Raw genomic sequence first — 14,824 nt, 5'->3', positions numbered from 1 at the left:
CTCAGGAAAGAAAGTCTGTGAGATGCTTATCTCTGATTAATCACCAAAAAATTGAAGTAGAGCTGTGGCTAAAGTGGTAGCACATCAGTCTTGAGCAAAAAAGCTCAGGAACAGCACCCAGGCCCTGAGTTCAAATCCCAGAACCGACACACCCACAAGCAATTAAAAATTAAAATCAAGGTGGGTGCTGGTGGTTCACACCTATAATCCTGGCTACTGAGAAGGCTGAGATATGAGAATCGGTTTGAAGCCAGCCTGGGCAGGAAAGACCATAAGACTCTTATCTCCAATGAACCACCAGAAAACCAGAAGTGGCATAGTAGCTCAAAGTGGTAGAACCCTAGCCTTGAGCAGAAAAAGCTCAGCCCAGGCCCTGAGTTCAAGCCCCACGACCAACCCCCCAAAATTTTTTTTTAAATTGAAGATCTTCTATCTAAGTAAAATATCTGGTTTCTGTGGGTTGAACATTGAACATATTGTGACAGCTCTTCTGAGGTGAAGTCTGGCCTATAACCATAAAAGAGACATAAGCCCTAGTGGAATGTGCTATTCCATCCTACTTACCATGCAATGTAAGAAGCTCTAGTTTTGAATGGGGACCAGAAGAGGAGAAAGCGCTAAGAAGCCTTCAGGCTGTCTTGCAAGCTGCTGGGCCAGGAGACACACGATCCAGCAGATGCCATGGTACCCAAAGTATCAGTGGCAGATAAAGATGCCAGTTGGAGCTCTTGGCAGGCCCTAGTGGGCAAACTGAAGCATAACTAAAATTTTGGAGCAAAGCCCTGACATCCCCTGTAGATAACTGCTCTCCTTTTGAGGAATAAATTTCGGCTTGTCACTGGGGCCTTAGTAGATTGAGCACTTAACTAGGAGCCGTCGGGTTACTGTATGACCTAAGCTGTCAGTCAGGAACTAGGTATTTCTGACCTACCAAATCACAAAGACAGACATGTCCTGCTGTCCTTCACCACCAAATGGATATGGGAGCTGTGAGATTGGTCCTGAGCAGATAGGAAAGGCGTAAATAAGCATAGAACTCCCCTGGGAGACTCAGCAATGCCACTCTTGGGTGTTTATCCAAAAGATTACAAGTCAGGATACAGTAAGGACACTTGCAGAGCCACTCTTTATGGCTGTACAATCCACCAAAGCTGGGTTATGGAAACAAACCAGAGGCCCTATAACGGATGAGTGGGTCAAGAATATATAGAACGGGGTCTGGGAAGGTGGCTCAGTGGTACAGTGCTTGCCTTGCATGCATGAGGCCCTGGGTTCGATTCCTCAGCACCACATAAGCAAAAAGAAAAAAACAGCCGGAAATGGCACTGTGGCTCAAGTGGTAGAGCGCTAGCCTGGAGCTGAAGAGCTGAGGGACAGCACCCAGGCCCAGAGTACAGGCCCCACGACCGGACCCAAAAAAAAAAAAAAAGAATATATAGAACAGAATTCTACTCATTGGTCAGGAAGAATAATGTTATGTCATTGGCAGGGAAATGATGGACCTGGGAAAAATTATGTTAAGTGAAATACTCAGGCTCAGAAAGACAAAGAGGCTGGGTGCCAGTGGCTCCTGCCTGTAATCCTAGCTACTCAGGAGGCTGAGATTTGAAGATCCTGGTTCAAATCCAACCTAGGGAAAAAAGCATGCAAGACTCTTATCTCCAATGAACCACCAAAAAGCCAGAAGTAGAGTTGTGACTCAAAGTGGTAGAACACTAGCCCTGAACACAAAAGCTTTGACAGTGCCCAGGCCCTGAATTCAAACCCCATGACCAGAACAAACATGCTCACGCACACACACACACACACACACACACACACACACACACACACAGAGCAGTGTTGTGTCCTAGAGGAATGGGCACTTGGTCTAGATATGGATTGTCCTTCCAGGAGGCTCACAAAGCACTCAATCTGGCAAATCAACTCTCTAGGGACCCACATATTGTTCTCAGCCCCTGCATCTGCTCCTGAGCATGCAAGTGTGGCCTTGGGCCTACTGGTTTTACCATGTTCCCCAGTATCTGTCTATTTGGCTACCATCACAAAATACCATGAACTGCTGACTTGTGAATACCAGAAATTTCTTTCTCACAATTCTCACACTGAGAAGTCCCAAGATCAAGGCAATGACAGATTCCATGTTGGAGGAGGCCCCACTACTGATTCAGAGAAAACATTTTCTCATTGAAGCCTCATCCCGTGGTAATTCAAAGAACCCTTGGGATCTATTTTCTGAGGCCACTCATCTCATTCAGGAAAGTTCTGACTGAATCAATCACCTTTCAGAAGGCTCCATGTCCTAATGCAGCTGCTTAGGGATTAGAAGAGCCACATAAGAATCTGGAAAGGATGGGAACATTCAGATTGGAAGCTGTTGCCCTTGCCAAAATAGTGGAAAGAACTGTTTTGGGTTTTTTTTTGGGGGGGGGAGGGAGGAGCAGTCATGGGTAGGGCTTGAACTCAGGGCCTGGGTGCTGTACCTGAGCTGCTTTTTGCTCCAGGCTAACACTATACCATTTGAATCACAGCACATTTCTGGCCTTTTCTGTTTATTGGAGATAAGAGTCTCATGGACTGCCTGGGCTGGCTTTGAACTACAATCCTCAGATCTCAGCTGCCTGAGTAGCTAGGAATACAGGTATGAGCCACTGAAGCTGGGCTTTTTTAAAAAAGGAATCTTCAAACTGATTTCCATAATGGCTGCACTAGTTTACATTCCCACCAACAGTGTAAGAGGGCTACCCCATGCCTGAAACCTCATCAGCATCTGTTGTTGTTTGCATTCTATGAACACCTTTGCATAACATGTGCTTTATCCCCTTTCTTATTCCCTTATCTCATGACATGCAATATTGATGTTTTATCATAGCATATAAGAACTGTGCACACCATACTATTTAACTCACAGGTTAGAAAAGGAAAGGTGTAGCCGGGTGCTGGTGGCTCACACCTATAATCCTAGCCACTCAGGATGCTGAGATTTGAGGATCACGTTCAAAGCCAATCTGGGTGGAAAGTCCATTAGACTCATCTCCATTAAACCACCAGAAAACTGGAAGTAGTGCTGTGGTTCAAGTGGTAGAAGTACTCGCCTTGTGCTGAAGAGCTGAAGGACAGCACCCAGGCCCTGAGTTCAAGCCCCACAACCAACAAAAAAAAAAGAAAAGAAAGAAAAGGTGTGAATGTTATTCAAGGACTTTGCCTTCTCTTCTGGGGAAAGGCTTAGTGCAGTTTGCTTGTGCCTAGTTGAATAATACAGAGAAGAACAACTTCTTATTTTATTTATAAATAGTAGGTATCATTTAAGGAAATAGATGTCTGTGCTAATTGACAAGGAGTGGACTTCTGATGGATCCTTTTGTGTGTTTGGGGGTTCTGTCTGTTTATTGCTTATGTAAGGGTGGACAGCTTTTAGTTTATTCCATGTATAATGAGTTCCTTGAACAAACAGAAAATGATTTTTTATATAACGTATGAGTCTCTAGTTGTTATTGTCATTATTCCTTTAACTATTGTTTCCCTTGCTTCTCCCCTCTCTGTTTGGGGCTCTTGGTGTATCTTGCTGTGCTTTGTGGCCCTCAGAGGTTTCTGAGGACTTTGTTCATTTTGCTTTATTTTTCTTTCTGCCTTTCAAACTGGATTGTCTTCAAGTATATTGACATATATTCCTGCCAGTTGAGATATGTTATTACAAAAACTAGTGAAAGAATTTGTGCTGGTTGGGGTGCTGGGCAGTCCCCAGAGCCTGGATGCTGTCCCTTAGCTTTTTTTCTATCTTGTATATAAGGCTGGCACTCTAGTTTTTGTGGAATTCAGGTGAGGTTTGATGGAATGTAAATGGTGAAAATAGGTAACCATGGCAACGTGGCTTGGTGGGGACTCCATATGAAATCAGCAGAACTTACTGACTGCAAAATGAAGTGAGGTAGATAGTTATGACACCAAAAATGGGACATAAAATAATATGAAAAGACTTGACAGGCTAGGGACTAGCTGACGCCCATAATCCTAGCTACTCAGGAGGCGGAGATTTGAAGATTGCCATTTGACAACTAGCCCAGGCAGGAGAAAGTCTCTGAGACTCTTATCTCCAGTCAGCTAGCAAAAAAACTGGAAGTGGAGGTGTTGCTCGAGTGTAGTTCAAGTTCCCAAGTTCTCTTGGGGAGGAAGCCAAGCGAGAGCAGGAAGCCCAGAGTTCAAGCCCCAGTGCTGGCACTAAACAAATAAATAAATGACCAGAGATACCATGTGACATTAGCAGTTGCAATGTCATGAGTAGAGAATGTTTGAGTAATCCAAACATGCAGTCCTGGCAAGGCAGAGAAAAGACAGGTATATAACATAGTTACTGAACATGTTATATACTAGAAGAGTTACTCATGCTAGTATTTAACACAGATACAGGACATTTTAATACTCAGTGTCTGGGATTACAGTGTAGGAATGCATTGGTTTCTCCATTTTCTTTTCCTTGTTCCTATGACTGGATAACTATCTGCCGAGTTCTGTTGTACCATGGTACAACCCTGCAACCCTGCCTCTTGTGGAGACGGAGGTAGGAGCATGGAGTCTGGGCACTGGCCCCTAGCACAAAGTCAGCTCAAGTCCCTATCTAGAAAATAAGAAGAAGGAGAACTAAAGTAGCTAGGTATGTGTAGTTCATGCCTATCAGCCAGTAGCTCTTCAGGAGGCTGGAATCTGAGGATCACGGTTCTAAGCCAGCCCCAGCAGACAAATCCATGAGACTCTTATTTCCAATTAACCAGCAAGAAGTCAGAACTGGAGGTGTGGCTCCAGTGGCAGAGTGTCCAGCCTTGAGTTCAAGCCCAGTACACACACACACACACACACACACACACACACACACACACACACACACACACACACACACACACACTCCTAAAGCAAAAAGAGATCTTGGCGAAGGAGCAGGGTGCCTGCCCAGGAAGAAGCATAAGGCTCTGGGTTGTACAAAACCAGTAGAGACAAAATAATATTAATAACAACAACAATAATAATAGTAATAATGAGAGGGGAGGAGGGGGAGGGGAGGGGGAGGGGGGAGGAGGAGGAGGAGGAGGAGGAGGAGGAGGAGGGGGAGGAGGAGGGGGAGGAGGACAGGGAGGGGGAGGACGGGGAGGGAGTGTTTACCGTACCCACGCACGTTTCAGAGGTCACCGCGCGCGCTCACTTGCCCCGTGGAGTGCGGAGGTGATTCCGCCCGGCTCGGTCTCCCGCACCACGTGGGGAACACTTGCCGCCGCGCGAAGGCGTCACGTGGGCGCGGGACCTCACGCAGCCCCGGCTGCACGCACGCAGGGAGAAGCCGGTAGCCGCGACCCGCTCGGTGACAGCCAACGCCAAGAAGACATCATTCCGGGGAGCGGGAGGGGGAGGAGGGGGAGGGAGGGGAGACCATCCTGGGTTCTCTCGGGGGGGCGGGGAGGGTATAAATGACTGCCAATGAGCTCCCGCCGCCACGGGAGAAACTGAGGCACGCGGGGCCGAGGGCGGGGCGGGGAGAGGGAAGCCGGGCCCGGGCGCGCGCGGGACCCACGCAGGCGCGGCGCGGCCCACGCACGGCGGCAGCGGCGGCGGCGGCGGCGGCGGGAGCGGGAGCGGCCGGCACGCACGGCGGCGGGAGCGGGAGCGGGAGCCCGGGCCACGCACGGCGGCGGCGGTGGCGGCGGCGGCGGCGGCGGGAGCAGCAGCGGCGCCCGCGGCGGCGCATGGCCCAGAGCTGATCTATGCGGCGCCTGGAGGGGCTGTGCCTGCGGCGGCGGCGGCGGCGGCGGGGCCCTGCCCGCGAGCGGAGCGGGGACAAGATGAAGTACCAGAAATACCTGACGGTGCTGCAGATGGCCATCGGCGTCACCCCGTCCAACCGCGGCAGCCTGCTGCCGCTCAAGAGGAAGCTGTGGTGAGGGCGGCGGGGCCGGGCCCGGGCTGCGGGGCGCGGGGTGCGGGGCGCGCGGGCGCCGCATCCAGGACGCGGCTCCGGGCGGGCGGGCGGGCGCCGCAACCAGGACGCCAGCTGGAAGCGGGCGGGCGAGCGGGCGAGCGCACCGCCGCAGGCGGCGGGATGCGGGGCGCGGGGCTGGGGCCCGGTGGGCGGGTGCGGAGCTGCGCCGCGAGCTCCAGGTGGGGGGGGGGGGGCGGTGGGAATCCGAGACCCGCGTGCCCACCACTGCGGGGGATCATCGCAGCTGATGCCCGAGCCAGAGCCAGACAGGCATTACAAATGCACCTGGTATTCTGTCCGTCCATCGGTCTGTCTATCATCTACTATCCACGTACCTATGAATCTAAGTATCTATGTATCTCTCTATCTGCTATCTTGTCTATGTCTATCTTCTGTCTATATTTCTGTGTCTGCCTGTCTTCTCTATTTTCTGTCCGTGCAAGTCAATCTGTGTCTCCTGTGCAAGTCCTGTGTGTCCTGTGCAAGTCAATTTGTGCCTGTCTGTCTGTCTGTCTATCTATCTATCTATCTATCTATCTATCTATCTATCTATCTATCTATCTATCTCATCCATTATCGGTATATCTGTGCATTTATGTATCTGTCTATATCTTCTGTCTAAATCTGTCTTCCCTCTATGTTTATCTGTCTGCCCTCCTTCTCTATCTACTGTCCATATCTACCTGTCTCTCCAGTCAATCAGTCTATCTATTGTCAGTATATCTATGTAGCTAAGTATCTATGTATCTGTCTATATCTGTCTATCTTCAGTCTATATTATTTATCTGTCTGCTTAGCTTCTGTATCTTCTGTCCATATCTATCAGTCCACCTATCTGTCTGTCTATCTTATCTATCCTGTCTGTCGGCCAGTCTGTCTGGTCTCTTGCCTGTGTGATTTCTTCAAGTCCATCCGCCGTGGGGCTCTTGGGAGGTGTGTGTCCTCACGCCTTGGAAGAAGAGTAAATTGTGGGTTGGCCCAGCCTTCTGGAGGCTCATGGTTTCACCTGCGTGAAGTGTGGCTGTGCGTGCAAAGTGCTTCCTGACGTGGAAATGGCGCCTGGGCTCGATTATCCAGTTATAGACCTGGCATGGCCAAGATCAAAGTGTGCCTTATGGATTCCACTGGCTTGAGACTGAGGTGTAAGCTTCTACCCTCAAAGAAGTAATTGAGAAGTCGTGATAGTGCTCATTTTAATTTTTAAAACGAATAGTCAGGATAGTCCATAAAGATTTCATGCAGGTCCATCGAAAAGAAGCTAATTTGGTTCCGAAGTTGTAGGAAAGGAAGTCATGCCACTTTTAAGTATTTGGGGAAAGTAATTTCTACTATTAAAAAAAATTGAAAGAATGACTCAAATAGATCAGCCCGTGGCTCACACCTATAATCCTAGCTACTCAGGAGGCTGAGATCTGAAGGATCTTGGTTCACAGCCAGCCCAGGCAAGTGAGACTTTTTTCTCCAGTTAACAACCAAAAAAAAAAACTGGAAGTGGAGGTGTAGCTCAAGTGTTAAGAGCAGCAGCCTTGAGCAAAAAAGCTGAAGGACAGAGCCCTGACCCAAGTTCAAGTCCTAGTACATACACACACTCCCAGTAGTGGTTAAACTGGACAGCGAATTTCAAATTTCAGCCATGCTGAGTACTTTGTGGTATTCAGCGAGTCCCTGGGGAATATTTGTAAGATGAAAATCTTAGGCAGGGCACCAGTGTCTCACACCTGTATTCCTAGCTGCTCAGGAGACTGAGATCTGAGGATTGCCTGGGCAAGAAAGTCCCTGAGACTCTTATCTGCAATGAACTACCAGAAAACTACCAGATGTGGCGCTGTGGTTTAAAGCGGTAGAGTGCTAGCCTTGAGCTGAAGAGCTCAAGGACAGCACCAAGACCTAGAGTTCCAGCCCTATGACCGACCCCCCCCCCAAAAAAAAAGATGAAAATCTTAGTATCTACCTTGGAGTGGTAGGTAGACACTGACCAGCTCTGAATCTTATCAACTTCTTAGCTGAGTAAATTGCCCTATTTATTAAAAAAACAAATTCATTCTGCAAAAGGTATTTTAATTTGTGTTCTGGAAGCACCAGGGGTTGAATTTAAAGGTCTTGTGGTTGCTTGAGCAGGCATTCCACCACATGAGCCACACTTCCATTATCTTTTTTGCATTGCTTACTTTCAGGGTAGGGGCTCATTTTTATGCCTGGCAGGACCGAGCTGTGATCTCCTACCTTGCTTCCCCTGTAGCTGGGATAACAGGTGTCACTACTGGGCCCAGACACCATTGGTTGCATCTCAAGAACTTCTCGCCTCTCATCCATCCCCCAAGCTGGCTTCAAAACCACCAACCCTCTTTCTTTTTTTGTGCAGTTTTGGGGCTTGAACTCTGGGCCTGGGCGCTATCCCTGAGCTTCTTTTGCTCAAGGTGAGCACTCTGCAACCTGAACCACACAGCCACTTCCTGCTGTTTTTGAGTCATTTATTGGAGATAAGAGTCTCACAGAGTTTCCTGCCCAGCTAGTTTCAAACCATGATCCTCAGATCTCAGCCTCCCAAGTAGCTAGGAGTACAGGCTTGAACCATTACTCCTGGCCAAGGAATTTTAATATGATGAACAGCAAGGGACAACAAACATTCAGAACACTGGAGTTGTCACAGTCAGCTGGGGATGAATTTAATGTCCCTGGGGCAGAGACCGTAGCTGGAGGTGTAACTCAGTGGCGGAGCATATTCAAGACTCTGGACTCGATCCCAGCACCACCAAAAAAAAAAAAAAAAAGGAAGATTAAAGGAATACCTGTGGAAGATGTTCAGCAAATAAATGAGGAATGGGTCACTCTTAAGACAGAAGTAGTGGTGCACACCTGTAATCCTACAGTTGGGAAGCTGGAGCAGAAAGATCATGAGTTCGAGGCCAGCCTGGGATCCATACTGACACTTTGGTCTCCAATTGAAAAAGAATAGGTCCTTGTAAAGCAAGAAAAAAGTAACATTTGAAGATCAAGTCTCAACCTGATAGGTGAATGAGGGGGAGCTGTCCACACCTGCAGTCTTACCCTGCCCTCTCGCTCTCCTGTGTGTCTAGCAGTGTATCAGTATTTAACACACATATATTTCTGTTCCATTCATATGATTCCTCTGTTGAAACATAAGCTCTGAAGGGGGAGCATTTGTTTCTTTAGTTCCTTGCTAAATCTGTAAATGCTAGCTGGTACAAACTAACATCTCAATAAATGCTATTTGAATAAGCAAATAAATGAAAATTCCCCTCTAGTACCAGGGCTTGAACTCAAGGGCTTCAAGCTCACTGGCTTGCTTGGTCAGCTGGTCCTCTACCACTTGAGCCATCCTCTAGCTTGGCTTTTTGCTGGTTGAGTATAGAGATGGAGTCTTAAGGACTTTTCTGTCCTAGCAAGCATCAAACTTTGATCCTCCTGACCTAAGCCTCCTGAGTATTTAAGATGATAGGTATGAGCCACTGGTGCCCTGCTAAATGAATTTTTAATTCATTGCTGGGAAAGAATGTTGTGGAAATCTATTTTCTTGATGCTCAATATAAAAAGATATGGGAATAATATTTGAGGCATTCTTAGGCATGAATATTAGCTGCACGTGATCGTAAAGTTAAGAGACCAGGCTTATTCTTTTTCATTATTGGAGTGCTGCTTCTGAAAAACACATCCCCCAAATGTAGAATTTGCAAAGAGAGGACCTAAGTAAATAAAATCTAGGTAATGTTTCTGTTGTAGCAATTCACCGGAGAGGCAGACAGTGATTGGAGCCAGAAATAAAATCTCTCTTTTTTTTCCATTCTTTTTTTTTTTTCTTCTGCTCAGGGCTAGGAAGCTGTCCAAATCTTTTGTGTGCAAGGGTGATACTCTGCCATTTGAGCCACAGCTCCACTTCTGGCTTTTTGGTGGTTAAATGCAGATCAGAGTTTCACAGACTTTCCTACTTGGGCTAGTTTCAAACTTTGATCCTCTAATCTCCTGCATAGGTAGGATTACAGGCATGAGCCACTGGTGCCTGGCTAAAGTCTATTTTAAAAGGAATGGTCTCTGAATGACTGGTAGATTGTGTGTAAAGTTCTCCATCATCTTAGGTGCATGTGCCAGAGTTTGTGCTCCGTGCTGATTTGCAGAGGTTCTTGATTGAGTTTCTTCAATGGCAAAGCAAAGAAGATGCTATGCAGGCACTGTGGATGTGAGGCGTACTTTTCAATGCAGGTGTATAGTCTTTTTTTAAGTTTGTAGAATTTCATCCTGCCTGATTTGTTTATCTTATTTCCTCCAGAAGTTTTTTTTTTTTTTCTAGATAACATTTTGTTTTGTTGCAGTAATTGCATGTGGTGAATTTGCAGCACAGGCATTGTTAGGTACATGGTTAGAAGGCAAGAGTTTGTAGTCCTATCTCTAGAATGGTGGATGGGGCCCCAGAGCGGATACCAGCCACCGCTGTGAGACTTGAAGAATCCCCAGGTCTGCCCATTTCCTAAATGTGAGCTTGTTCTCTAAAAACTGAATATATGAAAACTTGCATGCAGATGCCAAGGGAAACTCTGCGTTTGTTTTGTTTTTTGGTCAGTCATGGGGCTTGAACTCAGGTTCTAGGCACTGTCCCTGAGCTTTTCTACGTAAGGCCTGTGCCCTACCACTTTGAGCCACAGCTCTACTTCTGGTTTTCTGGTGGTTCCTTGGAGATGAGAGTCTCATGGTCTTTCCTGCCCAGGCTGGCTTTGAATTGTGATCCTCAGATCTCAGCCTCCTGAGCAGCTAGGATGACAGGCATGAGCTACCAGCACCTGGCTCTTTCCTCCTTTTGAATTTTCCCCTCTCAGGTAATTGTCTCACACACAGAGACACACACACCTACACACAGACACACACACAGTGGTTTAGCACAAATACTTAGGATGATGGCAGGTATAAGCGGGTGCAGCCTGCTGTCTTCCTTGGGAGGCAGAGAGAGGCCAGCAGGACACTGTATTTCCCAGGGCTGCCAGGACCATCAGCAATAGCAACCTTAAAACAACAGCACTTCCTTTTCCAGGGTTCTGTGGGAAGGGCCATGCTCCCCGGGTGGCTGTGTCCTTCTGTGTCTGTCTTGCTTTCCATGGCTCCAAGCTTTCTTTGTGGCCCCACAAAGGAAGTCTCCCAGTCCAGCCTTTGCCTCTAGCTTCACAAGGATATTGTGACCCTCATCTTCTCTCTGTCTCTTATGGGGCACTGGGCATTGGATTAAGCCCCGACCCCTTCCATAATCTAGGATGATCTCATGTTAGGAACTTTCACTAGCTGGGCGTCGGTAGCTCACACCTATAATCTTTAGCTACACAGGAGGCTGAGATCTGAGGATCTCGGTTCAAAGCCACCCCAGGCAAGAAAGTCCGTAAGACTCTTTATCTTCAATTAACCACCAGAAAACCAGAGGTGGCGCTGTGGCTCAAGTAGTAGAGCACTCGCCTTGAGCTGAAGAGCTGAGAGACAGTACCCAGGCCCAGAGTTCAAGCCTCATTACTGACACAAAAGAAAAAGAAAGAAGGAAAAAAGAACTTTCACTAAATCACCTTCCATCATCCCGGCTCCTTTTTCTAAGTGAGGTGACATTCATCCTGCCCTGGGTGAGGCCCTGGCAATCATTATACTCCTATCCTTTTTTGGGGGGGGGGGTTGTGGTCAGGAAGCTTGAACTCTGGGCCTGGGCGCTGTCCCTCAGCAATTCAGCTCAAACCTAGCACTCTACCACTTGAACCACAGTGCCACTTCCAGTTTTCTGGTGGTTTACTGGAGATAAGAGTCTCACGGACTTTCCTGGCGTGGCTAGCTTCCAACCTCAATCCTCAGATCTCAGCCTCCTCAGTAGCTAGGATTAAAGGCGTGAGCCACTGGTACCTGGCATCCTATGTATTTTTATGCAAAAAACAAAAGGTGGAAAACCTTTTCAGAATAATTTGTGTGTGTGTGTGTGTGTGTGTGTGTGTGTGTGTGTGTGTGTGTGTGTATGTGTGTGGCCAGCCGCCTTAGTTGTGCCCTGCGTGCCCTTAGGATAGTGGGTCCTGATCTCAGGTGGAAAGTTGCCATTGCATTCCCTTTAAGCATCTCAGAGTGCTTTCCTGCCTGTGAGATCTGGTGCATGTGGAAGGCTATGTCCACATTTCCATAGTCAGGACAGCGGAGCTGTTACCTGCAGACCCTGTAGAAGTATGAGTGAGCATCCTGTCTTCTTTCCAGCTCCCCTGGGGGCCGGAGGCCATACCTCCACTCTTCCCCCTGACACCCGGGGGAGCTGGGTACCATATTCTCCAAGCTCCCCTGGGAAGTAGGTGCCATGCTCTCCCAGCTCCTGGGGCGAGGGATGTCATACTTTCCCAGCTTCCCTGATAGGGGCAGGTGCCATGTTTCCCCAGCTCCCCTGGGAGGTAGGTACCATAATCTCCCAGCTCCCCGGGTGAGGGGTGCCATACTTTCCCAGCTCCCCTGGGAGGCGGGTGCCATACTCTTCCCACTTTTAGAAATGAGGTCATTGGCTTACCCAGAGTCAGACGCCGGCTTACAGATACCAGTTGTTGGGGTTAAAAGGACAATCGAGCAGGAAGATGACAATCTAGGAAAAGAGACCTGATGAAAATAAGCACACACTAACCAACCAAGGACCCTGTTAGGATGGTGTTTCTCCGGAAGGTGGGCTGTGGCCCACTTGTGTGTACTGAGGTCCTCCTGCCGGCTGAGAAGGGCTCTAACCTCCACATCCAGGCTGTGGGGTTTATTCTTGTGGATTTTTTTTGGGGGGGTCCAGTCATGGGGCCTGAACTCTGGGCCTGGGCGCTGTCCCTCAGCTCTTCAGCCCAAGGCTAGCACTCTACCACTTGAGCCACAGCGCCACTTCCAGCTTTTTTCTTTTTGCTTATGTGGTGCTGAGGAATCGAACCCAGGACCTCAGGCATGCAAGGCAAGCGCTCTACCACTGAGCCACCTTCCCAGCCCTCTTGTGGATTTTTTGTTTGGGTAGTACTATGGTTTGAACTCAGGGCCTTGCACTTGCTAAGCTGGTGCTCTACGACTTGACCCCCCCCCCCCCAGTCCTTTCTTGCTTTTAGTTATTTTCAGAGACAGACATTACTGTTCTAGGCCAGCTGTGGACCATGATCCTACCTACTATCATGCGGCCCTTATAGCTGGGGCCACAGGTAAATACCACCAGGCCTGGCTTGTTAGCTGAGACGGGTAGGGGAAGGGTCTTGCTAACTTTCTGCCCGGGTTAACTGGCAACAGTGATCTTTCTGATCTCCACAACCTGAGCAGCTGGGATTACAGTCATGAGCCACCACGGCCTGGCCTCTTTTGCCGTGTTAGCCATTTCCCAAGGCTCCTGTTCTCACACTGTGGATGGGAACCAGCATTTGGGGGAGGGTGCTTTGCAGTTACGTGTTAGCAGTGCCTCTCGTGGGCTGTGGCTATCAATCACAGATGTGCTAAGTTAGCACCTAGTAGAAGGATCATCAGCTATTTCTTTGTAGAGAATTTTGTTCTTATATAACTTCTTAATTTCCCCCCCTCCCTACCACCACCACACGCACACAGATCGTGGTACTGGATTTAAACACAGGGTCTCACCTTTGCTAGCCAAGTACTCCAGCATTTGAACCATGTCCCCAGGTCCTTTTCTGCTTTTAGTTATTTTCAGGTAGGCTCCGTACTATTTACCTGTGCTGGTTTTGGACTGCAGTCTTCCCCGATCAATCTGTGATCCTCCCCCCACCCTTCTCCCCCGATCTCTTATCTTCCCAGTAGTTCAGACCACAGATAGATACCACCATTCCTGGCCTCATTTTTTGCCATCGAGTTTATTTGTTTATTTCCCCCCTCCCTCCCGATTCTAGGCTGTTATGAAGTTCTTTTCTGCTGAAATTGTGCAGCGGATGAAGTAGCTGGAGTTGGAGGTTGTTTGTCTGCTAAGTGAGGCTGTGGTCAGAACCGATGCGAACCATAGCTCCTGACAGAATGAACGTTTAGCACTTGTGGGGCATGCTGCTCTGGGAGTGTGGTATGGAGGTCAGAAAGAGAACCTGGGAGGGACTCAGGCAGGAGGCCCGAAGGTGTGTCACATTGCTGAGTGTGTGTTTTGGAAATCTGAGGTTTCTGTGGGATTAAAAGGCCTTCACCCTGCTGTGTCAAAGCTTTTGGCAGTCTGGGCTTGGCTGGCAGCCAAAGGGCTGCCAGAGGTTTGCCAGGGTAGGTGTGACGTGATTGATAGGGGTGGATTGGTGTTTACCTTTCCTTAATGTCCTCCGCCAGCGCAGCACACACACATACACAGAGGGAACAAGCCCTCAGTAGAGAACAGTTCACTTGGGTGTGAATAATAGCTGGGCAAGGAGCCAACCATCAGCCGCCGAGGGCCTGTCTGGGAAGCCATGCTGTAAAGCAGGTCACATCAGCCTTCAGACCAGGCTCCCTGCAACCTCAGTGCTGGAGCCTGAAGCACGGACAGGCCTGGCCTGACAGGAAGGGGAAGAGGAGGGAGATGCAGAGCCTCCACACATGGTTCTCCTGTGGAGGCAGAAAGCTGCAGGAGTTGGTGGCCGTGGGCTTCTGGGGCCACTCAGGGACAGAACTCCCTGTTCTTGGGGCCTGAGTGCTGTCCTTGAGCCTCTTTGTGCTCAAGGGTAGCTAGCATTGTACCACTTGTGCCACAGCATCACTTCCGGTTTGGGAGTGGTAAATTGGAGACTAAGGGTCTCATGGGGACTTTTCTGCCCTGGCTGGCTTTGAACTTCGATCCTCAGATCTCAGTTTCCTGAGCAGCAAGGATTATAGAAATGAGCCACCAGCACCCGGTGGTATTTGCATTTTTTTAAGTTCTTTCTA

At 48.7% G+C, this 14,824-nt stretch overlaps 1 protein-coding gene and 1 long non-coding RNA gene across 7 annotated transcripts in view; one reads left to right on the top strand and one right to left on the bottom strand.

Annotated features, from left to right (window-relative positions):
* LOC138842022 (uncharacterized) overlaps positions 1-5,374 on the bottom strand; it is a 39,287-nt gene extending 33,913 nt beyond the window's left edge. Inside the window, exon 1 of the long non-coding RNA XR_011376562.1 lies at positions 5,160-5,374. This is a non-coding gene — a long non-coding RNA (uncharacterized lncRNA). The remainder of the gene's footprint in view (positions 1-5,159) is intronic.
* Positions 5,375-5,724: 350 nt separating this feature from the next.
* Tjp1 (tight junction protein 1) overlaps positions 5,725-14,824 on the top strand; it is a 188,219-nt gene continuing 179,119 nt past the window's right edge. For all 6 annotated transcript variants that reach the window (XM_070043126.1, XM_070043125.1, XM_070043122.1 and 3 more), the window contains exon 1: positions 5,725-5,923. In XM_070043126.1, coding sequence (XP_069899227.1) covers positions 5,751-5,923 — 173 coding nt within the window. In that variant the 5' untranslated portion in view covers positions 5,725-5,750. The remainder of the gene's footprint in view (positions 5,924-14,824) is intronic.

The sequence above is a fragment of the Dipodomys merriami genome, unplaced genomic scaffold, assembly GCF_024711535.1.
Source record: "Dipodomys merriami isolate MVZ:Mamm:240054 unplaced genomic scaffold, mDipMer1.0.p SCAF_33, whole genome shotgun sequence".
Taxonomy (NCBI): Eukaryota; Metazoa; Chordata; class Mammalia; order Rodentia; family Heteromyidae; genus Dipodomys; species Dipodomys merriami.
This window is presented reverse-complemented; position numbering and strand designations above follow the sequence as displayed.